The sequence below is a fragment of the Filicampus tigris genome, chromosome 2 (genome assembly GCF_054856515.1).
Source record: "Filicampus tigris isolate MCC_2025a chromosome 2, RoL_Ftig_1.0, whole genome shotgun sequence".
Classification (NCBI taxonomy): Eukaryota; Metazoa; Chordata; class Actinopteri; order Syngnathiformes; family Syngnathidae; genus Filicampus; species Filicampus tigris.
The window spans coordinates 7,966,344-7,991,979 of NC_141218.1; the positions used below are offsets into that span (position 1 = coordinate 7,966,344).

General features: G+C 46.5%; 4 protein-coding genes across 5 annotated transcripts; 2 read left to right on the plus strand and 2 right to left on the minus strand.

Moving 5' to 3' along the window:
- Positions 1-562: 562 nt before the first annotated feature.
- Positions 563-3,880, plus strand: cd248a (CD248 molecule, endosialin a). The gene has a single exon (XM_086054398.1). The coding sequence runs from the start codon at positions 665-667 to the stop codon at positions 2,912-2,914; it is 2,250 nt and encodes a 749-aa protein (XP_085910524.1). The 5' UTR covers positions 563-664; the 3' UTR covers positions 2,915-3,880.
- Positions 3,881-6,942: 3,062 nt separating this feature from the next.
- sstr1b (somatostatin receptor 1b) lies at positions 6,943-9,833 on the minus strand. The gene is made up of 2 exons (XM_086054423.1): positions 9,663-9,833; positions 6,943-8,645 (listed from the first exon to the last, which is right to left on the minus strand). Exon 2 carries the CDS (start codon positions 8,583-8,585, stop codon positions 7,485-7,487), a length of 1,101 nt encoding a protein of 366 aa, XP_085910549.1. The 5' UTR covers positions 8,586-8,645; positions 9,663-9,833; the 3' UTR covers positions 6,943-7,484.
- Positions 9,834-12,340: 2,507 nt separating this feature from the next.
- znf16l (zinc finger protein 16 like) lies at positions 12,341-14,623 on the minus strand. The gene is made up of 3 exons (XM_086054410.1): positions 13,744-14,623; positions 13,364-13,510; positions 12,341-13,290 (listed from the first exon to the last, which is right to left on the minus strand). The coding sequence occupies exons 1-3, from the start codon at positions 14,459-14,461 to the stop codon at positions 12,659-12,661; spliced, it is 1,497 nt and encodes a 498-aa protein (XP_085910536.1). The 5' UTR covers positions 14,462-14,623; the 3' UTR covers positions 12,341-12,658.
- Positions 13,820-24,903, plus strand: cited1 (Cbp/p300 interacting transactivator with ED-rich tail 1). Of its 2 annotated transcripts, XM_086054448.1 has the most exons (6): positions 13,827-14,657; positions 15,616-15,710; positions 17,368-17,515; positions 18,238-18,800; positions 20,304-20,421; positions 23,547-24,903. In XM_086054448.1, exon 6 carries the CDS (start codon positions 23,579-23,581, stop codon positions 24,083-24,085), a length of 507 nt encoding a protein of 168 aa, XP_085910574.1. In that variant the 5' UTR covers positions 13,827-14,657; positions 15,616-15,710; positions 17,368-17,515; positions 18,238-18,800; positions 20,304-20,421; positions 23,547-23,578; the 3' UTR covers positions 24,086-24,903. The 2 variants fall into 2 exon arrangements, with proteins under 2 accessions (XP_085910580.1, XP_085910574.1); XM_086054454.1 differs by lacking the exon at positions 20,304-20,421 and having other exon boundaries at positions 13,820-14,657.
- The last annotated feature ends 733 nt before the right edge of the window (positions 24,904-25,636 follow it).

Below are 25,636 nucleotides of genomic sequence, written 5' to 3' on the forward strand. Positions count from 1 at the left end.
CCTGGCTGAGTGCAAATGTGTTTCTGGGCTAGGAAAGCAGATGTGTGCGATCAGGAAGATGGCCTCCATCCTCTGGTCCATTCCATTTAGAGATAAAGGACAACATCTTTAGCCGGTGGTTAGATGATAGAGGATAAATGATTTGATTAAAAAAATGAAATAAAAAATCTATTGACTAAATCTTACAGCAAACAGGAAACGGGAAGATAACATTGTAGGATAGCATCTTTAAGTTGATTAAGCCAAGGATACTCCTTGAAGTCCTTTGCGTGTGTGTTTTGGGGGTGTAAATGGCAGCGTATCAAACTACATCCACGATCAGGATTTATGAAAACCATATGACATACTCCTTCACTCCACTTTACCCCCCCCCCCCCCCCCGCCCCTTTTCTGACATACATCGCGGCCAGAGCCCCTCCCCCTCCTCCCACATCTTCCAAAAACACTTTCTTTCTCCTCTCTTCTCCTCTTCGCCACCCCTCCCTCCCTCCCCCCCCTCCCTCCCTCCTTCCCTCCCTCCCTGCGCTCTGCGTGTGCTCGACTGCAGTGGGTTCAGATGTGTTCCTGTCGGGCAGCGTGAAGAGCGTTTCCCAAAAGAAAAAGTTCAAATGAAGGGAGAAAAGTTGAACTAGGCTAGAATAGGCGGCTACAAAAGGAATACAGAATGGGCTCCCCGCTGAGCGGTTCTGCGTCCCCCCTCCTGACCTCTCTGCTGGCCTTCCTTTTCTGGGGCTTTTCTTGCGTCTGGACCGACGACCTGATGGAGCGAGACTCACTGTGCAATGCGGACGGCTGCATGGTGGTCTACTTCCAGCGGAAAACCTTCTTGGACTCGTGGAGGGCCTGCAAGGAGAAGGGCGGCAACCTGGCCACCCTAAAACGGGAGGTGGACGCCGCCGCCGTCCACGCCCTCTTCACCACCGTGGACTTGCGCCACTCGCGCAGCAAAGTCCAAGTATGGATCGGCCTGCAGCGGCAACCCCGCCAGTGCACCGCCACTCGACCTCTTCGGGGTTTCTCGTGGACGACGGGTGACCAGGACACCGAGTATACAAACTGGCAGAGAGAGTACTCGCACACCATGTGCTCGGTGCCCCGCTGCGTGGTTATGGGGTACAACACTCGGGAGCCCAGCGAGAGCTTAAAATGGCTGGACGGGTCCTGTTCCGTGCCGGTGGATGGTTATCTGTGCCACTATGACTACAAAGGAATGTGTCCTGCCTTGTGGAGCGAGGGCTCCGGCAACGCCTTCTACGCCACGCCGTTTGGCCTTCTAAGCACCCTTCTGACCCATATACCCTTGGGATCGGTGGCGACGGTGCCCTGCGAGACGCGACAGCAGTCGGTACTCTGCGCGTTGAGGGAAGATGGCTCGGTGGGGTGGTCCAGAGATTCCCCTCTCTGCTCCGAAGCCCCGCCGTCGCACGACCGGTGCCAACGGAACAACGGCGGCTGCGAGCATTTCTGCAAGCAAGCCGGCACGCACTCGTACTGCGAGTGCGCCGAAGGCTATCAACTCGGCGAGGACGGCCAGCGCTGCCTGCTGTCGGATGCCTGTCGAGAGGCCAACTGCCAGTTTGAGTGCGTCCCTCTTTCGGGGGGATACCGCTGCGCCTGTCCCGACGGCTACATGCTGGCTCCAGATGAACACGGCTGCCTGGATGTGGATGAGTGCCTCCAGAGTCCCTGTGAGCACGGTTGCGTCAACTCTCCCGGGACCTTTGAATGCCGCTGCCAGGAGGGTTACCGCCTCAGCGACGAGGGGATCTGCGAGGATCTGGACGAATGCCTAAGCGATCCGTGCGAACACTCCTGCGAGAACACGGGAGGCTCCTTCATTTGCCACTGCCATTTCGGGTTCTCGCCGCAGCCCGAGGACCGCAGTCGATGTCAAGACACGGACGAGTGCCAGATCCCGGGAACCTGCGAGCAAATGTGTTTCAACTACGAGGGGGGTTTCGAGTGCTATTGCGAGGAAGGCTACCAACTCGTCATGTCCGACTCGTCTTCATGCCAGAAGATAGGTGACCGATCCGCTGTCACGCCGCCCTTTCCTTGGCTTACCCCCCAGCCTGGACCCGAATGGGATCCCGTGGACTACGCTTGGCCCCCGCAGCCCGGCCAAACCGATTGGGAACCAGAGGGGGATCGGACGCTTGACTGGTTGACTGACCCGCCCAAAGTTTGGGGTTCTGATGTCATTTGGGTGACCAGCGCACCGCAGGACGACATTATTCATCCAGCGCCGGAGACCGCAACACAGGAGGAAGATATTGAAGGCCATGCTGACCTTTTGTCAACTGCCATCACCACCACGCCCGCGCCCACACACACACCCGCTGTCGCCAGCACCTCCCTTTACTTTTACGAAGATGATGAGGAGGAAGAAGAGCAGGAGACCACTCCTTTCCCCTTTTCTTCTACCTCTACAATCTCGGAGGGAGCTTGGAATTGGTGGGCGGGGTTCTCGACCGTGCTCCACAACCAAGGAAATCCAGAGGATAAAGTCACAGTCTCTGACATGCTTACCGATTCCAGCTACCACAATCCATCGGAGCAAGAAAAACAATCCCCGGAGGAGGAAAAGCGGGGGGAGGACGCGGACGATGTAGCGACCACCTCCGAGGATGCGCCTGCTTGGGTCATTCCATCTCAGCCGCCCACGGTCAAACATTCGGATTCTGTCCAGGAGGGCAGGGGGGCGTCGCCGAGTAGCACCTGGCTCCTGGTGGGCCTCTTGGTGCCCATCTGCATCTTCGCGGTGTTAATGGTGGCCCTGGGTATCGTCTACTGCACCCGCTGTGCTGCGCGGCCTCGGAGCAAGACCGGCACTGACTGCTACCACTGGATCTCCGGCGCTCATGATAAACAGGGGGCGGCGGGCCCTTCGGCGGGCGTCAAGAGCCATGTCTAATAAGAGAGCGCTCAGAATGGCTTGACTTTAAAAAAAAAAAAAAAAAACACTCAGATGTGAAAAGGCATCCTGATTGGAATAAGTTGACAAATGGTGAAAGGGTCATTGTTGATTATTGCGCTAAAATATCCGTTAATGTAGCAGGTGAGAGACACTGAAAACATTTTCTCTTTGTGTTGTTACTTTGCTTGTATGTTGCAAACACTGACCGCTTGATTCTCCCCCCCCCCCCCCATTTCGCAAGTGAAGATAACTGTCGGCTTGATTCATGAGTTGTTATTTTGAGGTAGGGTTTGCTCACAAGTGCAGTAAACAGGGATTTGTTGTCATTAGCAGTCTTTTGGTTTGGAGCCAAAGGTTCCATTGGAAATTCTTGAGTCTTGTCGTGGATCATTTTATCCTTGACGCAACTGGCCGTGAAAGCCCCGTGAAATCAGAGGAATGTACAGAATGTTTACTTTACGAGCAATTTTTCTTCCTTTTCCGATTTGCCTTGAGAAAAAAAAAAAAAAAAGTTTGCCTTGCAGATGTTTGAAGGGTTGAATGTTGGAAGGGTGTTTCTTTATTTTAACCTTGACTAGGGCAGTCAGTCCCGCTCGAACGCTAATTCATCAGAACCCGCCCCTCCTCTCCTCCTCACCTCTTCCCGCCTTGGAATGTTTTGCGGCCACGTTGAATCACATCCAGCTGTTTGAAACTGAAGACAATCACAAATGCTTTTACAGCAAAACATTAAAAAAACAAACACAGTGAAATTTGCCCTGGAACTTTTTTCGAAGGACTCCAGGAATGGTTTTACTTTTTCACATTGACAAATAACATCTCTGTTGTATTCCATTACTGTGAGTGGAAAAAAACAATAGTAATCAAAATCCAATGTCCTTTTGATTTGATTTCTGCATCCGTAAAAAGACTGTCAGAGTGTAAACGTTTGATATTGACATTAAACAAGTTCAACTTTTAAAACGCTCGGTAAAAGCATATCGTTGATGATGACATTGATTCGTGTACGACACTATTGTGGATGGCGACACTAGCGCTGCGAATACCCCAAGTGCCTTTAGCCTTTTTGCGGGGTTGCTGTTACTTTTGCATTGTGCTAATGAAAAACAGTGTTTGGCTTTTGCACGGGGACATTTTGGACGGGGGAGCTTGCTGGCTGTCGGGGCTAATCTTTTGTCCAGCTTTATCATCCGATCTTTGCAATTTTAAATGAAGGACATCCGGAGTGATCCCACGCATTTTAAGACCCCGAGGCTATCTTGCTGGAGATTTTGCTCCTCTTTTCATTCATGAGGCCTCAAACAGCGTGGAAGGAAACAAAGATAATAAAGCTCTGAAGCTATTAATGGAACGATGTTTATGATTGTGCAATTTAACATGAAGCCCTTTTGTCTTGCATTGTCGTCACGCCTCTGCCAAATCGAAGTAATTAGGACTCATCGCGTACTCATTCTTGATGAGAAACCAGAAGAACCTAATATGGTTCATTAATTGTTATGAGTGGTGAGTAGATGGTGACTGCAAATTAAATGTATGTAGAAGGCAGGCCAGAAAAACGCCAAGATTTATTCGATGTGTCATATTTTGATGGATTGCATTAAGGCCTAAAGTGCCTGGCTCAACAGCTCCCCAAAACCTAAGGTCGTCTTTGGAATTACCCTTGAAAACCTGAAGTTTTCCCCGAAATTCAACACCTACCAAATAATTAATATCTCAGCCCCTGTAGCAGACAGAACATAATTCCAAAAGATTTTGAGACCTTAGACGTGTGGATCGCTCACAGTTTATTCATCTTTACTGCTTCGATCGAAGATGTAAAGATTAGTAAACTCTAAACCTTTTAATGTAAAGATTAATAAACTGTAAACACTAAAGTGTCAGTGTACGGGAAGCACTATTTTTAATTTTAAAAATCAAGTGGTAATTACCATCCTCTATTTTGTTACAAAGACGTCGATATTGTCATTGTCGACAAACATATATCCTAACCATAAATCACGTTCGACTGGTTCAAAGTCCACAAGCGCATCATCTACATCACTGCCGTTACTCATTTTAAAGCTCCCGGGATCGATAGCGTCCGCCATTATGACTCGAAAGAATTCCAGAACATCCTCTGCGGGCGCACGACACCATCACATGTATATTCTGATACATTTCATTGGTTAAGAGAACAAAAATTGGATAAAAAAAAGAAAATGACGTATATGCTCTCCAGGCTTTAAGGGTAGAAAGACGGTCATGCACTCCCATCCTTATTGGGTCAAATGTGCTTTACAATGAATTTCCTAAACAAGGCCAAGTTATCTTGGCTCGCTGGAGGTAAAATGACATTTTGCCAAATGTGTATTCATACCGCCTGTCATGTCAGCCAGAACTGTGCAAACCAGAACTGGAAACTTCACCAGTGAGTCATCCTTATTTGTCTTTTTGACTAATTGTTGACATTGTGATGAAGCCCAGCAGAACTTGGACTTAAAGTGGGAGTCAACCCAAATGTATATTTTTTCAAGAATGTGTTCTATGCAAGCCCACTAGTTGAAACATGACATTCTGATAAATATTGCGTTTGTGGAATAAGAGTTAATCCACTTGTTTTTAGCCATTTTGTCACATCTGTCGACTGAAAATGACATCACAACTACTTGGAGCTTAGGTAACGACCAATCACGGCTGACCTGTTGTCTGAAGCTGAGCCGTGATTGGTCGTTACCTGAGCCCTGAGCAGTTGTGATGTCATTTTCAGTCGACAGAAGTGACAAAATGGCCGCCCCCAGAGATGGCTGAAAACGGGTGGATTAACTCTTATTCCACAAACGCAATATTAATCAGAATGCCCTGTTTCAACTAATGGGCTTGCATAAAACGCATTCTTGAAAAAAATATGGTCAGGTTGATTTCCGCTTTAAGCGACTTACCTCAAATGATTTGTATGTAAAGTGAAGCGTTCTTTGAACTGGAAATCTTATTTGAATTTTAATGTACATGTACATTCCTCAGGCGTTATGCGCACACTTGGGAGCACTGTGAGGCGGCTATCGTCATGCATTTATGGCTATTGCTTGAAGGAAACACGAGGGACACACTGGGTTAATGGCTTTCAGTATCCGAGCTGTTTGAACGTCAGATTGTAAGCGACTCTTGCAAAAGGCAACCCAAAAGCAGGCATGCGGAGGGTATTGTTGTTTTGAATTACGTGTGATTCCATTCTAGAACGAAGAGGTATTGTCAGACAGCAGCGCTGATAGAAAACACATGCGAGATGTTTATGTCCACAGCTGTCCTCCAAGCCTATCATGACCCATCGCTGTGTTCCCGGCAGTGCTGATAAAACAGACGTGTGTGTGTGTGTGTGTTGGGGGGTGATGAAAGAATGGGGGTCTTTGCTTCATCGAGCCTATCTCATGGCTCTTCCTGGCGAGAGTTAACAAAAGCCGCAAGAAGCGTCTCGGCACAAAAGCCGATCATAATAGTTGACATTTGAAACGCTGACATGAATGCAATCTAATTTCAATTCATCTGAACCTAAAAGCTTGTTCATTTATTGTTGTGTGGGTGTGTGAGTGATGCATTTTCAAATGAAAAATGGCTTTACAGCCTTAGCATTTTATTTGCAATTAAGCTGCCACAGCTCTTACAGAAACGTTATGTTGGCATGTACGTCTACTCTACTGTACATACAACTGTAAACATACAAATGTATGTATGTAGCCTACTGTAAATTCAAGCAAGCATATGAAAACCTGAACAAAATATACAGTAAACCTACTTACACAATACATGTTGACATATTTTTTTACATATTTTACATATACAATACACATACATATATATATATATATATATATATATATATATACTGTATATATTTATGTATATCTAATATCTAATATATATACAGTATATACATAATAATAATATAGATCCATAATGATATATATATATATATATATATATATACATATATATTAATACTCCTATTAATTTTTCCCCATTGAAATGAATTAAAATGCCGAGCCCCAAAACGTTTTTTTTGCTGGTCTCTAATTAAAAAAAAAAAAAAAAAAACATCTTGTATGAAAACATGATAAGAGAGAATGTAAAGAAATAACCTGCTTTTCTAAAGTCTAATTACTGCACATACTGTAGTCCTTGCACGTGTTGGACGTCTGCCTTTGAGAGTTGTGGCCTTGTGAGTGAAGTCGGGATCTGGAGTCAGGCTGGGTTAGTAAGGTGGTTGGGTTAGTCTGATATCAGATATTAGTCAGATATTAATCTGGGAGTGACCGTCTCGTTCAATTAACGTTATTTTCCCAATTTCACTCAAGTGGCCGCGTGACTGAAATTCCCTCGTACTTGCAACATAAAGCAAAAAAAACCATCAACGGCCAAAGTCAAAGGAGCCGTAAATTGGGGTACTGCTAAGTCACGGTACTGTCCTTCCAGTGCAGTGAAAAGACACATCCAGTTTTTGATCTACAGTACACAAAAACTTAGATGCTCAATTCGCCGTTTGATTCGTTTCTTTTGGGTCCGTCCACACTGATCTTTCTTCGGAGAAACGTCTTCACACGGCGGTGGTGCGTGAGGTGTACGTTCCGTTGCGAAACACCACATCAGAGGCAGTGAGGTTTTTGGGAAAATCCAGCCGTGCGCACGGGGCTTGCCCCTTGACCCCCACAGCACAATAGTCCACCTGCTCGGCATCCGCGCCGGACTCCAGCCAGCGGAAACACACGATGCGCTGGAAGGAGCGGCGGAAGTGATCCGACACGAAGCCGTAGAGGATGGGGTTGGCGCTGCTGTTTGCGTAGCTGAGGATGACAAAGAGCTGGTTGACCATGGGGTCCGGCGGCCGGTGGAAGACGCTGACCAGCTGGACGACGTAGAAGGGCATCCAACAGAGGATGAACACGGCCACCACCAGCAGCACCATGCGGGTGATCTTCTTCTCGGAGGTCCTCCGTTGAAGCCAGCCGGCTTTCAGCCCCACCGCTCGCATCCTGGCCACCATGAGGCAATAGCACAAACATATGGCCCCCACGGGAAGCAGGAAGCCCAAAAGAAAAGTATACACCACAAAGGCTTCGGACCAGGATTCCTCCGGCCACAGGAAGTTACAGTCCATGGCGCCGTCCTCAGCCGGGACGGTGTCGGCGAAGATGATGATGGGCAGGATGACCACCAGCGACAGCCCCCAGATGCAAACGTTGACCAATTTGGCCACGGTGGGTCGGCGGTAGCGCGCCGCCTTGATGGGGTGCACCACGGCCACGTAGCGGTCCACGCTCAACACGGTGAGACAGAAGATGGACGTGAACATGTTGATGCCGTCCACGCTCAGCACCAGCCTGCACATGAGCGAGCCGAAGGGCCAGTGGCGCACGGCGGCCGACGTGGCGAAAAAGGGCACGCTCAGCATGAACAGCTCGTCGGCGATGGCCAGGTTGAGGATGTAAATGTTGGTGGCCGTCTTCATTTTGGCGTACTTGAGGATGACGTAAATCACCATGGCGTTGCCCGTTAGGCCCACGCAGCAGACCAGAGCGTAGATGGACGGGATGATGATTTTGCTGGCGTCGGGATCCCTGTAGTAGCCCTCGTAGTCCGCGCTTGCGTTCGATGCGGGGCCCGCTGGCTCGGCCGCGAAGCTCTCGTTGAAATCCATGGTCGCTAGCTACGCTACGCTACGCTTGCGGCGGCCCAAATGCTGTCGTCGCCAGTGCTCCTGAATAGACAATGAAAGGACGGTTGTTAATCACTAATCTTCTGATGGCCTGTTAGCTTTGTCCGCTGTGAATCTGCCGACTTTAAAGAGTCGAGGCGGCGTAGCGTCGACTTTGGCAGACGGCTGCGAATGTGAGTTGTTACCGCGAGCTCCAAGACAACCTTCGAGTTGCCTCAGCCTGCTTGAAAGTCCGCAAACACGCTTTGAAGTTGCATTAGCGGCCCTTGCCGGATGCAATATGCAAAGAGGGACGACGGGGATGCGGGGGCGAGAGCTGCTTTAACGCTGGCCGCCATTATCCTTTTCTACGAAATTAGTAGCCAGGACGGCGCATCCATTAACGGAATGGATAATAGCACGGGCACCTCTTGAATCATTGTTACAATAATGGCGGGCTATTGGATGGGGGGAAAAAAAAAAAAATCAGATGTAAATATGAAATCTACGCAGCTTCCAAATAAGCATCCGAACATGTCGGTATATCAAGAAGCACAGATTTGCTTTGCGGTCATTGAACGGATCATGAAAAATTTGGTGTTCGCACACGAGCAGCTACAGAGAGGATTGATCGATTGAGGTTCGACAGATTAGCCAGTGAATCTGTCCTACCGTACCTTCCTGCCAACCTTCTTCGTCCATCTGTTCTTCTCTACATTCCTACCTACTGACCTTTCCAACCCACCCCATCCGAGCCTAGCGTCACCCTTTCCTATCTCACCTTTCTTATCCTACCTTCCTACTTTATACCCTCCTGTCCTACCTCATCCGTCCTATCTTCCATGTCCTCCTCCTTCTGTCCAACCTCACCCGTCCTACTCTCCTCACCTACACATCCTATCCACTTGTTATAACTTCTGAGCCACTTGTCATACTTTCCCCCCCTCCCCGACTTACCCAAACCTCACGTTCCTATTCCGCCTTTCCCAGCCTACCTGCGCTGCGTTACCCCACCAACCGAATTGCACGGCGATCCGTGCGAATGCATGCCGCGCTGTCTGCTGTGTGTGATTTCCTCACCTCCCGGCTCCTCCAGTCACCGCGATGCTTCCTTCCACCAAGTGCGCGAGTTGCATCCTGCGACGGTGCGGCACGTCCTCTGAGTGTCTCAGCATCCGAGTGCTGTGTGAGCAGCTTCATGCCGCCTCTCCTCTCTCTCTCTCTCCTCCTGCGTTCCCTCTCCCTCCCCGGGTTTATTTAGCATGCTGTCTCAGCCTCACGTCCTTCTTTTGCCGCCTTTTCGCCAAGCTCCATATATTTCAGTGTTTCGTCTCTCCGCTTCTGCCTGCTGCATGAAAATATGCATCTTTAGCTAATGGATGCGGTTATACGCAAAGCAATCTTGAAAGGGGGATCGAGGGGGCCCATATTGAGAGAAGAGTGCTTCATTTACATTTGAGAATGCATTACAGTAACAATGTCTTAACAACGATTTGTTCTATGCGCCTTCATTAGTCTAAACACGGCATTCTGATTAATATTGCATTCGTGAAATATGAGTTTTAAGCAGCAAAATCGAACCATTTTCAGCCGTCTCAGGAGTCGGCCATTTTGTCGCTTCTGACAACCGATAATGATATCCCAGTTGCTCGGGGCTCAGGTAACAACCAATCACGGCTCACCTGTTTTCTGAAGCTGAGTGTGATGTCATTTTCAGTCAGCGACAAGTTGCAAAATAGCTGCCCCCTGAGATAGACAAAAACGGGTGGATTTTACGGCTTAACTCATATTCCAAAAATACAGTATTTATCAGAATGCCGTGTTTCAACTAGCAGGGCTGCATAGAACATATAAAGATTGTTTGGGGTGGACTTTTCCCTCTTTAAAGAGGATGTTAAATCAAATATGTTCTTGACATTAATTTGTTGTGTGCGCCCGCCCCCGCTAGTCTAAATACAGCATTCTGATGAATACTGAGTTTCCGCCTGATTCTTGGCATCGCTGTGGTTGTCTGGTGCTTCATTTTATTTGAGCGCAGAACCCTCACAGTCAAAGCACTACTGTGTGTGTGTGTGTGTTTTTTTTAAAATTTTTTTATGAAGTTCACGCACGTGTGAAATGGTCTTTTCACAAACATTTGTTGTCGAGAACACGTTGTCCCTGGTTTGCATTTCAATGTCACGTTGAAGGGCTTTGCTCTTGAGTTTCGGGGATGAAGGTGTCAATGTCAGCTCCACGTGCCGTGTTGTGTCTTATCCTTCCTCTTGTGTGCAGAAAGAGCATAGGCTACGGTTACTCTGAATTAGCCACATTCTGTTCCAGTCTGTGATGGTGATGGATGCTCGATTGCCTCGACACGGTGTCGCTGAAAATTGGGCAAAGAAGCATTCATCCATCGTGTTCATTGCGTGTCCTCCATATGATTCTGTCAGTAGTTCTTGACTTCTATAGTTGTTATGCAAGGGCGCAGTGCCTCCTACAGTTAGCAATTAGCACAACAGCTAACTTTTATGCTAGGTGGTGTTGCGTGTCAAACTGGTTTTCAGTGCAGGCCACATTGAAACTTTGGGACGTCATGAGTGGCTGTAAATCTTATGTATGCCAATGTATATTGACCTTTTCATACTACAAATACATACTCTTGTATGTATTTTTAAAAAATGAAGGAAGGGAAAGTGTTACGTGAGGGGGGGAAAAGTTTTTAATATAAGCATAGAACCAAATTCTGGCCCCCAGGCACGCACATTGCAGTCTTTTCTGAATATTTCTTTTATGTGGTCGTTGAATTCCAACCGAAGGAACATTGGAGGTCTCGTGATTCCTTCAGAAAGTCCAAGTGCCCTCTGAAGGAGGCCTCAAATGCACACAGCCTAAAGGAATCGGCTGTTAGTAGTTATATTGTTCATGAGGTAATTGTCACTTGAGAGTGTGTTTCTGCAGGGGGAGCATTTTGAAGACACACGGCATTGTATTGACAACCACCATTTTATGTTGTTGCAAATGGTCATGTCCACATTTATGAAAATCAGACTCCACCACATTTCAAAAATACAATTACAGATACATACAGATGTGTCAAAGGATGGGTAAAATGCTGCCATTTCATTTGGCAAAATCTCTCAAACAAACTTGCTTCTTTTTCAGTATTATGCTATACTGGGCTATATTGCACTTTTGTTTTTTATACTATTACAAAGTACAATACATTATTATAACAATTTTCAGGTATTTAACAATAATATAATGTGATATAATTGATACGTGTGGGTGCCATACATCTACCTGGAGACTTTTTTTTACTAAAAATTGAACGTCCGTTATTCATCATCCGTCGGCAGCGTGGGTGCCCTTCCGTCATTCGCCGTTTTTTCTGGAGCGGAAAAAAATAGTACCCGTCTATAGGCCGGTCCGCCTCTCATTTTAAATGGGCTTCCGTCAGCGATTACGACTTAACTTTCACTCGCACCCCCCTCCCCCGCTGACTGAAATTTGAACAGAAAAGAGAGAAAGAGTGACTTACTGTGCCATGGAAACCTGTTCACAGCCACAGGCAACGACAACTCACTATTGTTCCTCGCCGTGCTCATGCCCAAAGCCTCAATGCAAAAAGTGAACTGGAAAAACAATCAAATCTATAACAGTTGAACAAATGTAATCAACAATTGAATGTGAATGTGGAATACAATCAGTTGGCATTACGAGAACGTATAAATTACCAAACACTATGGTGGCAAAGAAACACCCATTGTCTGGTTGATAGGTTCTTTTATTTAAAAAAAAAAAAAAAAAAAAGGATTGTCAGTGGTTAGCTTTGACTTCCATTGATTTGAAACATAAAATGAGCACTACATAGTGTGTAACAGCACATGACGCAGATTAAACACGACGACATTTGTACACAAAGCATGAGCGAGCGATGACAGACTCCCAACTCTCGAATACAAGATGAGCGTCTCGTCCGATCGGCTGGCGTGTCGCGTGGCGGTATTGCACGAGTGGACCACGAGGATGCCGCCAAGTCCGTCAGTTGTCTACGAACAGACTTGACAGAAAGTCAACTCTGATGCCGACTCGGGTCACTGCGCGGGCGTGCAGCGGTGACTCTTGTAGGTGCCCAGGTGGCGAAAGCTGCGTCCGCACTGTTGGCAGCAGTACGGCGTGGCCCCGCTGTGGATCCTTTGGTGGGTGTACAGATTGCCCAGCTCCTTAAAGCGCCGGCCGCACTGCGGGCACGCGTACGGGCTCTCGCCGGTGTGCACCCGCTGATGTCTCTTGAGGCCGGAGAGGACCGAGAAGCCTTTACCACACTGGAGGCACGGAAAGGGGCTCTGGGTGCCGCTGTGCACCAGCCTGTGGCTTTTGAGGCGGGCGGCGTGGCGGAAGCGCTCCCCGCAGTCCGGACACACGAAGGGCTTCTCCCCGGTGTGGATGCGCTGATGCTGCCGCAGGTTGCCCAGGTAGTTAAAATGGCGACCACAGTCCCCGCATTCGTACCTGCCCTTGAGTTGGACATCCTTTTTAGCGGGGCTCACTTCCTCGCAGTCCACCCCCTGTCCTTTGTCCCCCGCGGTGGTCTGCGGGGCATGGAGAGCTGGGGCGCCGGCGGTGTCCGGGTGTATGAGTTTAACATGTTCCTCCAGGAACGCCGAGTCGGGACAGAAGGTTCCGCACAAAGAGCAGATGAAGGTGTGGTTGGCGAATTGCTGGCCTGGAAACACAAACAAATGATTGATTGGATTTGTCTTCCATCTGCAATGTGCTAAAAATGAGCTGTCACCCACCTGCCTCATTGTGTTGATGTGTGCCGCCCTCACCGGGGGAACCAGGCACAGTGGAAAAATCGGCGGGCTGGACATGTGAGAAGCGGGCCGAGGTCTGTTCCGACGAGCCTTCCTCCTCCTCGTTCTCACACTCTGGCTGCTTCACTACTGCAAAGACAATTCAGTGCTCATTACTGAGAACCCCCATCCCAGCCACAGAGAACCAAAACCTGAGTAAGGTTTATAATTAGCTACAGGGTGGCAGCAAAGCACCATTTTAAATGAAACTCCTCAACTGATTTGTAGCGTAGTGATTTGAAAATAATATGCTAGGGTGGACTGCATTTTAAAACCTCTAAGTAAGCGTTGAGTTGATGAGCATTGAGGGTAATGGATTTTACCCTTCAGGTCTGACGAGTACTCCATAGGTGCCCCCCACTCGTAGTCGTACAAGCGTCGGCTGCTGGACGGCAGCATGTTGAAGATGTCATCTGCGTGTCCAGGAGGGCCGGAGGCGCTCATACCGCCGTCTGGCCACAGCTGGAGGGGATTTGGATCCTCCTCTTGGCTACCCTGCTCGCCTCCTTCCATCTCCGTGCCCCCCCTCGAGTTCTTGTCCTTCATCAAGTAGTCGCAAATGGCGTCGATGTTCTCTTTCTTCACCCCGGGCAGGAGGGACTTCTTCTCTTTTTTCGGGTCCACGCTGAGCATCTTGGAGCTTCTGAAGGCGGCGGCATCGGCAGCTTCCGCAGCATCAGGAGCCTCCGTAGCATCAGGAGGAGCCTCCGCAGCCTCTTTGGCATCCCTGTGAACGTCGCTGAGCTTCGCTTTCAAAAGCGCGATCTCGTCGGTTTTGTCCCTCAGCTCCATCTTGAGCGCCCGTATCCTGATGCCGAGCATGTGTCGTATTTCGGCCATGGCGGCGTCCAGCGCGGCGCTAATGTTCCTGCCCAGGTGTTCGCTGACCGAGCTGACCGAGCATAGCAGTTCCTCGTCGGGCTCCAGGTTGAGGAAATCATCGTCGGCGCGGCACGTCGACCCGGGAGGCTCCATGAATGTTCCTTGTAGTTCGGGGGCCAGATTAGTGCCCGAATAAATCAGATTTCTCTTGCGACTCATAGATGATTTAATGAAGACCAGCGCACTTGAAGCTAGCCGGCTAACTAAGCTAATGTTTTGCTGCTACGCTGGTTGATTTTCCGAGGTGGCTCGAGAAGCTGGCGTAGGTGCCAAAGCGGATACCGGAGGGATTTCCTTTCACAATAAAATCGAATTGTTGGGAAATACGTGCCAGTGGTTGCGGAATAGAAAACCGGCAAGTACATATTTTGAAAGCATTTTCAAATTTTGGAATATATGTGATCTATGTATATACCACCTACCCTTTATGTTCAATGTTGTATATATTTAATACTGTACTACTGTATTGAGTTATAGTATTAAACATATGTACAAATGTTTAAAAGCCGTAGTTTAAAAAGAGAGATATCCAAACATTTATATTGTGCTGTTGCTGTTATAGCCTACTGCTAAAGTTAATAGTACTCTAGGCTAAAACAAACAAACAAACAAACAAACAAAAGAAATACAAAAACAAACAAACAAGCATCAACAAAAAGAACATGACATAACGACAGTCAACTGCAACATGCACGCTGCTCTCTAGTGGCCAAAATAATCCAAACAATTCCGTGCATATGAGCGTTTGCGTGCGTGCGAGCGCGCGCGCGCGTGTGTGTGAGTCTTCTGTGCCAGACTCCTCCAGCCAGATGATGGCAGCTAATTATTGGACACAATGAAGCCATTTTTCTTGAATACAAACTGGCCTCTTTTCTTTGTGCCCTTTCCACATTCTTTGTGCCTCTCATGTGCGGGTCACTCTCTCTTTCTTCCGTGCGCTTCACTCCCTCCCCTTGTTTGGATGATTTAAACTCATAGAACAAGCTTTTATTTGCACACAAGAATAATCACATAACAAAAAAATCCATGCTCATATACTCATAAGAACTCCACATTAATTTCATGTACAAGTGCATCCCAATAATGGTGCTAGAATGTGGTGGGGGAAAAAAATCAGTTTTGTAGTTCAATTCGAAAAGTGAAACTTATATTAATTTTTAAAAACATATGTAATCATGATTTCAAAAATGATTATGCAAATTCACTAACTCCAAAAAATAGAAATTTGCATAAACAATCAATTCTATGTTTAATGCTTGCTTTTCTAGCCTTATTTCAATCACCAATAATAATCATATCCTTCTCCCCACCAGGTGGTTCCAACCTGGCCAACACTGCCAGCTGCTGGACCGACCTGACACCAGTGCTTTAAGGAAAGACCCTCGACTTGGAAATACAGGACCGCGAGGTATACTACACGCAAACTGTGGTCCACTCCTTCATGTCTCGTCGTATCTGTGTGAGAAGGGTGCTGTGGTGCGGGGGGTGGGGTGGAACGGTGCCTGCTAAATCAAAAGTTTTTCTTTTTTTTTTTATCCACTATGACCAAGCAAAGCTGAACTCAGCGAACTAAACTAGCTTCGTGGCCACATGAGGCGCTTATAGTCTATTCAACAATAAAGCCACAAATACAAAACCGGAAATAGATTTCTGTATTTTTTTTTTCTTTACAGTCAGTGAGAACAGTGCCACCTTGGTTTAAGGTACTGTACCACAAATGTATTTACAAGCCAATGGCGAGCCATTTGAAATGTCAAATGTCACAAAAGGGAGGACACAGGAGGAAGCATTCCACCTCTTTCCTTCCCACTTCCTCCTTTCCTGTCTATATGTCACCTCCTGCCGCTGGCTTGAAGAGTCGCACCCCCAAAAGAGCGACGATGCGCCTTCAGTTATGAGGGACAATCAAAAATGACATGTTGGCTGACGGACTGACATCCTCACCCAGTCCCTATTTTTGTATTATTCTTCTCATATCAATACAGTGGCCATGGCAATATGCTTTTTCCTTGACAATCACGTTTGCGAAGTTGGTGGTTTATAGGGCGGGGACGATACTTTTATCCCAATCCGATATGGATCTTGATACTTGGGTTGCGATACGATACCTACTGCGATACATAAATATTATAAAAATATACATTTTAAAAACTGAGGCATATGTTTCCAAAGTTTTAAGTTAAGTGCCATTTGACATTTATTCAAGTGTCACGATTGAAAAGTAAATAAACTGTTCCAGTAACTGTTCCTGATACACAGGAGTGCAATAAATAAAACTTCGCAAAGGTCAACTTTAAGGACCTCAAATGTTCCCAAAGTATGTTATAGAATCTGCAAAATATAACATAAGGTATTGAAAGTATTGATACTTCATCAACATATCAATACTTGGTATCAGCATAACAAGTATCATGATACATTGCGATATGATATTTTTTTCCCCCATGCAGCCCTAGCACTGGTTTATATGTGCAAGGAACAGTCGTTCAATTTGTGGAGGGGAATCTGTATTTTTTTTCCACTTCGGATGTTCATGACCGTGTCATTTGGTGTGTGGTGCGCATGAGTGCTCTTTCTACTGTTTTGGTTGTAACCACAACAATAATAAGTTATGGTTTCATCATCCATGAACATGTGTGCACGCGCGCGTACACACGTACACACACACACGAATAACATCATTGGATTTGCTTTGTGAGTGCGCTGATGTAAACTTGTTTGCCCAGCCAGCAAGGTACTATGGGGCGCTGTTAGGCTTTAAACTCGGGTTTGGGTTGCAAATATGATGGAAAGCGAGATTCTTAAAAAAAAAAAAAAAAAAAAAAAAAGAAAACAATACAAAAAGTACAAAGGGCAACGCTGACAGCTTCACAATAGCCAGAAAACAGGACATCCTCCTTGGCTGCAGCAGAGCGATTACTCATCCATGTGCGTGTTAGTTATGCCTGGGCCATCCTCGTCCGCAATGTTTGTGTTGTTTACAGTACCTACATGTGTGCACTTCTCACTCACTCACACACCCTCGCTCACCCACACTCCTTTTTTTTTTTTTTTTTTTTTCACAGAATCTGAAGAATGTGGTTTAGGAGCCGTCCACACGTCCAGTAATGAAGACAATATGGATGGCAGGCATTCAGCATTGTGGCTCTGCAGGATGCAAAAGAGTTTTGGAAAAACATTGGCCGGCTACTTCCTTGGGAAGAAATTGAAAAGGTTTGCTCCTTGTTGCACAATGTTGACACATTTGAATGTTTTACAAATTGGTACTTTTTGCAACTACAGTGCCCCCCAACACTCTGAGTAAATGGTTGCCTTTAAATGCCTTAAGATGGCAGAAAAGTACTACTTTTGTCCAAATGAAACTCCTCAGCTTATTTTAACATTGTTTGTTAGCACCAAGATGCCACATGATGATGGCAAAGCTCTACTTTTTATGTAAATGAAGCTCAATGCACTTCACAGCTGTTTTGCCACCTCATCTGTTAAATATCCCCTTCCATTGTTGCATACCTTGCACAAAATGTCAGGTGGGACATCATTTGAAAGTGATACTTTCACACGACTTCCACACACAGACACAGTGACTCAGACAGTTGGTGGCTTCTTTACATAGCACACACAAGTTCTCCAGCAAGCTTTATGCAAATGAGGCACTGATTTGAATCTACTTTGACTGTCTGGCTGATGGAATTGTTGGTGCTTTTGCCCTGAGCCAGACGTATTTCTGTTGAAATGTGAGGCAAAGTTCGAGATTTCCTGGCAAACACAACTTTACGAATCATTTACTCACAAGTCCATCTCATGACATAACATGGTCTCTCTCTCTCTCTCTCTCTGTCTCTCTCTCTCGCTCTCTCTCTCTCTCTCTCTTTCTCTTTCTCTCTCTCTCGCTGGGTAAGCGATAAAAGACACCAAAAAAGTCTGTTTTATTCCAGACTGGCAACAGCTGCCCTCCTGCATCGTCCAAACCCCGGAGACATCTGGAGCTGGATGCATCCGTCCATCTGACCGTCCACGCTTCATTATCTTCTCGAAGACAACAGATGGCTGTTTCTAATATTTTGATCCCGTCCAGTCCCTCTATTTGTTGCATTTCGCCCAACAGCCACAATGGCGACCCTTTGTGTGTTTGCAGCATGAATGCATGATGATTGTACTTCAACTTGATTCAATTTCTTTCTCATTCGCAGCGATCATTTGTCAGATTTTCAAGTTGCAGCCATCCTGATCCCGAAGGGGATCCAGCTCCTGGTTTTCCCACGATACACACGCTCACTCACTCACTCACTCTCACACACTGAGCTGGTGCGAGAGGGAGGAGGAGGAGGCGCCACCAATGCACTTGTATTGAGCTCAGTACGGAGGAGCTGACAGTGTTGTGAGGGTGCGTTTCCATTGGGCTAAGCGTCCCAAGAGTAGCGCAAAGTGGCTGTTGTGTATTTTGCCTTATACCTTCGAATGTGATCGTCTCGGAGGCTCTGCTGGCCGCCCGTGGCAGGTGAGTAACTTCTTATTGTTGCTTGTTGTGTCAGCTGACTGACTGACAATGTAGCAGTGTAAGTTTGTGACAAGTTTGCGCACGGCGTTTCCGCGGCTCCTCCAGACAGTGTTGACATAATACTTGAAATGAGGTCAAGTATTTGCTGGCGGCACCTTGTGTCCGGCTTCTGTTACATCTTGGAAGCGATGACAACACACATGAACAAAGAGACACTAGTTTATCTAAACATGACCCATCACGTCACGCCCCAGAATTGCTTCAAACAAGCCACTGGAACATGACACACATTGTCTTCAGTTGCATTAGCTTGACGTCGGGAAAGTACTGTACTCTTAAAAGTTATGGCAATGTTTCAGTTTAGCAGCAGGCCTTGTACCTTCTAGAACTGCTCCAAACAGTTACTGTACTTCTGAGTCCAATAATCAGTCATCCATCAGAGATTTTATTTTGAGATTTGAGTGAGCTGACTTAAAGAGGAAGTCAACCCAAACATATTTTTTTCCAGAATATGTTCTATGCAGGCCCACTTGTTGAAACAAGGCATTCACATTAATATTTCCTTTGTGGAATAAGAGTTAATCCACCTGTTTTTAGCCATCTCCGGGGGCGGCCATTTTGTCACTTCTGTCACGGCTGAAAAGGACATCACAGTTGCTCAAGGCCCATGAAATGACCAATCACGGCTCAACTTCAGAAAACAGGTGAGCTGTGATTGGTCGTTACCTGTGCCCTGAGCAACTGTGATGTCATTTTCAGTCGACAGAAAGTGGCAAAATGGCCGCCCCGTGAGATGGCTAAAAACGGGTGGATTTGGACACTTAACTCATATTCCCAAAACATAATATTAATCAGAATGCTGTGTTTAGGCTAGTTAAGGCGCATGGAAAGAATTTTTTTGAGTTGACTCTCACTTTAAGCACGTGTTGATCTTCAACATGTAGGCAGAGGAATATCCTCCCTCCCCCAAGCTTATTTGTGACAATGGCGACAAGGGAAATTGTCCCCCAAGTGGCTCAGAGTTTGTGTTGCGGTGCTTCACCGACAGTTTGGGGGCCACACAGTGTTGGAAGTCCACCGGGAAAAAACATTGTCTCTCCGGCGCCGTCTCTCAGCATCCTTCCTGACTTTTTTTTTGTCCTGTGTTAAGAGAGAAACGGTTATTCTCCAGGCGTCATTCACAAAACATGCCCCGACACACTTCTAACCTTTGGCGTCCAACCACTGTTGATGATTCTTTATCGAGCCATGGGATAAAACAAATATTATGGCATGCCACAAAAAACACAATTGTCACAAAAAGTGTATATTGTGAATTTGATGATCTCGTCTCACTGTAGTCATAAATGTACTTAGTGCAAACTCTAATTGAACACAAAGTAGGATCGGCAATAGGTGGGCCCACTTGTGCCGTCATACGAACAAAGATACATCATTTGTAGAATCGTTTTTGTCACCTTCGTTGATTAAAATGCTTTTCTATTTCCGAACGCACGGCTTTAGAAACCGAGGGAGAAGCAAGGAAAGCAAAGCAAGCCAGGCGCCAGGATTTGGGCAACATTTCAGCCCACACTATCAAATTGGAAGGCCAGCGAGGAATCACTCCAGGGCACACAAAGAGGTTTGTGATTATTTGCAAAGGCTGCAAATGCCCAGCGTGCGGAACGTGCAGCTGTAGGTTTCCACGTTACCTGGCCGCCCCGAAGCAAAGTCAGCTGCCTCCAGCTCACCTGCCATCCTAACTTGACGACAAACGTAAAAAATAGATCTTCACAGTTGTTTTTGTCTTTTTTTTGTGCTGTGTACAGTCTGGCGCAGCCTGGCCCTGACACTAATCAGTTGATGAATACACACACACACACACACACACACACACACACACACACACACATAGAGCGAGCTGCCACCGACAGCTGTTTGGTGTCATTGTGCGTGTTAACTCTATCAGTCGAGTGCAGCTGCGTGCCTGCCTTTTTCAATTAGGTTCTCCATGTACAATAGCAAGGGAGTCGGGGGCCCCAGGGGGGCTCATTACGTTTTCCATAACATACTCAAAGTGTGTCCATGTAGATTGTCATGGTAAGCTGCAAAGTTTGAACGCAGGCAACTGAAGTCTTCGTGTTTGTAGGATGCGTTTTACTTCTAATCCAAAAGGTTTCTCCACATCAACATTGCCCGTGTCACCAGTGTGGTTCTTTACAACAATCGTACAGCCCTGCCATGTGTGGTTTATCAGTGGTGGGAAGTATTGAATTACAAATACGTGGTTACTGGGCATGTCGCGATATGCAAATGTCACGATACGATAATATCACGATATGAACCTCAACGATACGATAATATCACGGTGTGAACCACGCGATGCGATAATTATCACGATATCGTGGAGAGGTTCACTATGTATAAAAGCACACGATATTGTAAGAAAAGAAAACATCACAATATTCTATTTCAGAAATAGGCTTGGCCAGTCATGCATCAAATTAAACTGCACAAATTAACTAACCACCAGAGGGTGCTGGAACTGCACAAATGGAAAACAACTTGGGAATTGCTGCTATTGATATCGTGACATGACGACGACGATATATCGTGGCAATTTTAAATCGTGATGTCACGATTTTGCCGATATTGTGACATCCCTGGTGGTTACTGTGGTTACTGTACATAAGTACACTTTTCAGGTACCTGTACTGAACTTGGGTATTTATTTTTCTGACGAACTAACTTTTGCATGTTGTTGCATATTAATAATACATTTGACAAAAGCTACTAGTCCGAATTGAATCATTACATTTTCAAATCGTATCAATCAAATCGCACGTCATGTATTACAATCATACGGTATCGCCTTATTTTTAAAAACAGACATTTTTACCCTCGACTGCTTAATTTGTCAAAATAGTCTGGTTACTTTTTTCATCTTCCACTGATGACGACACAAGTAGCTACCGTACATTGAGAGAGGTGAAGTCAAAGTTAGAGATCTTGATTGATTAATGGTGATCTTAGAAGGCGGAAACAAACAGAAGCAACGTGGAGGAACACAAACCTGACTTTTGAATAAGTACTTCTACTTTAGCCAGAATCTTTTCTTACACAATTATATGCACTTAAGTGCGGAGTCTGAGTACTTTTGCCATCTCTGGTATTCATCCCACCATGTGACCCAATCAAACACGCTGTTGTTCTCACATTCGCACACACACACATTCAAGCTCATACCCGAGGGCTTTTCAAGGTTCATTTGCCGCTCAATAGATCATGAGGGAAAGCAGACTGAAAGCAAATCCACACATACGCACACAAATGCGCACTGGAGCCTGGAGCGAGTCATGTGGTCCCGCCAGGCACCCTACCCGACCCGTCATACGATTCCCAGGCAGCTCTGACTTAAGTTCTCTCACCGGTCGGCTGGGGTCACGAGAGCCCGCAGACGGGAAGGCCTCAAACGAGTTATGTCAGCAAAGGTGCTGGAATATTTGGAACACATTAATAATTTGACTTGTTGCCAGTGGTTGGGGGCCTCACATGCTGCCCACCAGAAGCCAGGGGCTTAAGAAACTCTACAGTACTCTGTTGGCTGGGACCAAGAGTCGAGTATTTAAAAATTGATGATTCAAAGCCGAGAAGCGATTAAAACGTGTTTTTACGCATAACACTGAGCTACTGAGCCAAGAGTCAAAATCCGCAAGTAGTTGATCCCCCCCACCCCAACAAAATGGGTTTGTAATTCCCTATGGTAGCAAAGGACTACTTTTGTCTTGTAATGTCACTTAGGTGCAATATTTCTTTTGGTGCAATACATATTTGATTAACGGGATGTTGCTTAAACACATTTAAAGCGAGAATTCAACCCCCAAAAATTCTTTGCAATATGTTCTATTCGCCTAAACTCGTCTAAACAAGGCATTCTGATTAATATTGCGTTTGTGGGATGAAATATAATCCACCCGTTTTAGCAATCTCAGGGGTGGCCATTTTGTCACTTCTGTCAACTGAAAATGACATCACATATGCTCAGGGCTCAGATAACGACCAATCACAGCTCAACTGGTTTCCGAAGCTAAGTCATGATTGGATGTTACCTGAGCCCGAGCAACTGTGATGTCATTTTCAATCGACAGCAAGTGACTAAATGGCCGCCCCCTCAAATGGACAAAAACAGGTGGATTTTAACTGCTTGAAGAGGAAGTCAACCGAAACATTTTTTTTTCAAGAATATGTGCCCTGCAGGCCCACCAGTTGAAACACGGCATTCCGATTAATTTTGCGTTCGTGGAACATAAGAGTGGAAATATTTCGCTCCAAATCATCAGGTTAGATATGCATTAATAATCCCCCAAATTAATAAATTGTAAAAATAATAGTATGTATGACCTGTTTTCTGAATCTGAGCCGTGATTGGTCGTTGTGAGCAGCCGTGGTGTCATTTTCAGTCGGCAGAAGACAAAATGGCCGAGAGAATGCTAAAAACGAGTGGATTAACATTTATTCCACAAACACAATATTTATCAGAATTCTCTGTTTCAACTAGTGGGCTTGCATAGAACATAGTCTTGAAAAAAAAATGTGTGCGTTGACTTCCCCCTTTAAATCATATTCTACAAACGCAATATTCATCAGAATGCCTTGTCCCAACTAGTGGGCCTACACAGAACGTAATCTTGTAAAGAAATTTTTGGGAGTTGACTTCCCCTCTAAAGAATGAAAATAAAGAACATAATGTTGTTTTCTCTGGTGCAGGTAATGACCTGACTACTATTCCTGGTGGTGCAATGAAGGACCTCTCCTCTTCCTCCTCCCCTTTCAACTCCCAGCTCCTGTACCCTTCCTCCAAGACCTCAGCGGGACCCTTTTCCCCATCCCCCGGCGTCGTCCCTTCGTCGCTGGCGTCATCCCCCAAGCCGCAGCCTTTCTGCCTCCAGACGGGGCCGCACCTCATCGCCAGCATGCAGCTGCAGAAGCTCAACTCGCACTACCAGAACCTTGCGAGCTCCTCGGCTGGACACCCGACGCCCGGCGCCGTTCAAAGGGGATTTCGGGCCGGGAACCAGATCCTGGGGCCCTCCGGGGGCCTCGGCGGAGCGGGGATGGGTGCGGGTGTCGGCGCGGGGACGCAGGGCGCCGGCCCGAGCGGAGTCTTGGACTTTGACCTCGTAGACGAGGAGGTCCTCACGTCACTGGTGGTGGAGCTCGGACTGGACAGAGCCAATGACTTGCCTGAACTGTGGCTAGGCCAAAACGAGTTTGACTTCATGTCAGATGTCGCGGCTGGCTGCTGAGCCAGCGCACTCGGAAAAACAACGGCGGGGACGTTAGAGCTTCATTTTGACGCAATTCAGACCTCGGTGAGAAAGGACTTTGTCTCCTCTTTAGACAATTTTGTGATGCGCGTAAAAAAAGAAAAACGTAGCCACTTGGAAAGGGACACACTCGGAACCAGATCTCTATCAAGTTAGTGGATCGCAGTTTCGCGCATGTCGCTTGGTTTTGTTTTAAAGAAAATAATGGCTAAGGCGCTGTAGAACGCGATCCATTTGGCCATCAAAAGAGCACTTCTGCGCCGTTAGTCCGAGCAACAGGCAAGTCAATTAACCGGCCCCTCAATAATCACGTTAACGTTCTCTGAATTTCCACCGCGGCTATTTTTGAATCAACTTCGCTTTCAAACGCATTCGCACTACTGTGGCAGAACAGAAAGCTAAAATCAACTTTCATTCATCTCATTCAGCCTGTTTTCCGAATGGCTCTGCGTCACTTACATGACGGCAAAGTGTATGTAGTGTAATGGTGAAATATCCTGTATTCGTGATGAAACCAAGCCTCCCTTTGGGTGAGCGGCTGTAATATTTGGTCGCAAAGGAAGCATGAAGGAGGAGAAACAAGGAACCATTGCTGTCTCCAATTTCCTCCACAGTGAAGGTTTAATGAGAACAAGCTGATGGACGGACACACAAAGACACACCTGTTGCTGCTGTTCTCCATCCAGGAACATGAAAGTGGGACGCCGGACTTTATGATGAGCCACAGTACGCTTGCTCTTTTCTCAGTGGACAATATTCCACTGTGCTCTTACGGGGGGGGGGGGGGGGGGGCGGCGGCCTCCTCTTTCTCTCTCGCTCTCTCTCTTTCTGTAGCCTCACAAGGAAAGTAATTGTCTGACAAGTGCTTATCTCTATGCACTCCCCTTTCTTTTCATGTTGGACTCGAGCAGGAGCAGAACACTGAACAGTGGCTGATGTCCGTCCGGACTGGTGGGACAACGGGGGTCTGTGTACGACCACCTTGGCGTGACGCGTCATTAATTGTTCCGTCGTCAGTAAGGTAGCAAAGAGATGCGTCACCAAAGTGGGTCAGCTGCCGTGTTTGTGTCCTTTTTTGGTGTTGTTTTGCATTGCTGCTTTCATCCCAGCTGAGCCAATGTTATTAAATCCTCTCTTTGCCACCCTCAACAGTCACCCTGCTGCAGATTTTTTGAGTTTCAGTCAAGTTTTTATTTTCTCTCAAGGCAAATATGCACTTTTCATGTATAACAGAGCGATGGTTTGTGTTCCTACTGAAAAGCCACAAAGAAACGTGTATGCCATCAATTAACACAGTAGGTCTGGACAGAATGTGAAAGAACAGCTGGATTTTATTTTAGATTATGTGTGTGCCTTCTCCCATTTAATATGAGTTTGAATGTGATTTGTTAATTCTGAACACAGCCAAATCACCAGTAACAAGAGGGTGTACATACTTGTCCAACCACATTTCTCAGTTGTTTATTTTTAGTATTTTTATATCACAAAAAAACAAAACATGGGTGTGTTGACTTTTTATCTCTACTGTGG

Coding starts and splice junctions, on each gene's coding strand:
- cited1 (XM_086054454.1), top strand. CDS start 23,579: ATGAAGGACCTCTCCTCTTCCTCCTCCCCTTTCAACTCCCAGCTCCTG.
- sstr1b (XM_086054423.1), bottom strand. CDS start 8,585: ATGGATTTCAACGAGAGCTTCGCGGCCGAGCCAGCGGGCCCCGCATCG.
- znf16l (XM_086054410.1), bottom strand. CDS start 14,461: ATGAGTCGCAAGAGAAATCTGATTTATTCGGGCACTAATCTGGCCCCC. Junction 13,511..13,743: donor GTACTCGTCAGACCTGAAGG/GTAAAATCCATT, acceptor TTGTCTTTGCAG/TAGTGAAGCAGCCAGAGTGT. Junction 13,291..13,363: donor ACATCAACACAATGAGGCAG/GTGGGTGACAGC, acceptor TTGTGTTTCCAG/GCCAGCAATTCGCCAACCAC.
- cd248a (XM_086054398.1), top strand. CDS start 665: ATGGGCTCCCCGCTGAGCGGTTCTGCGTCCCCCCTCCTGACCTCTCTG.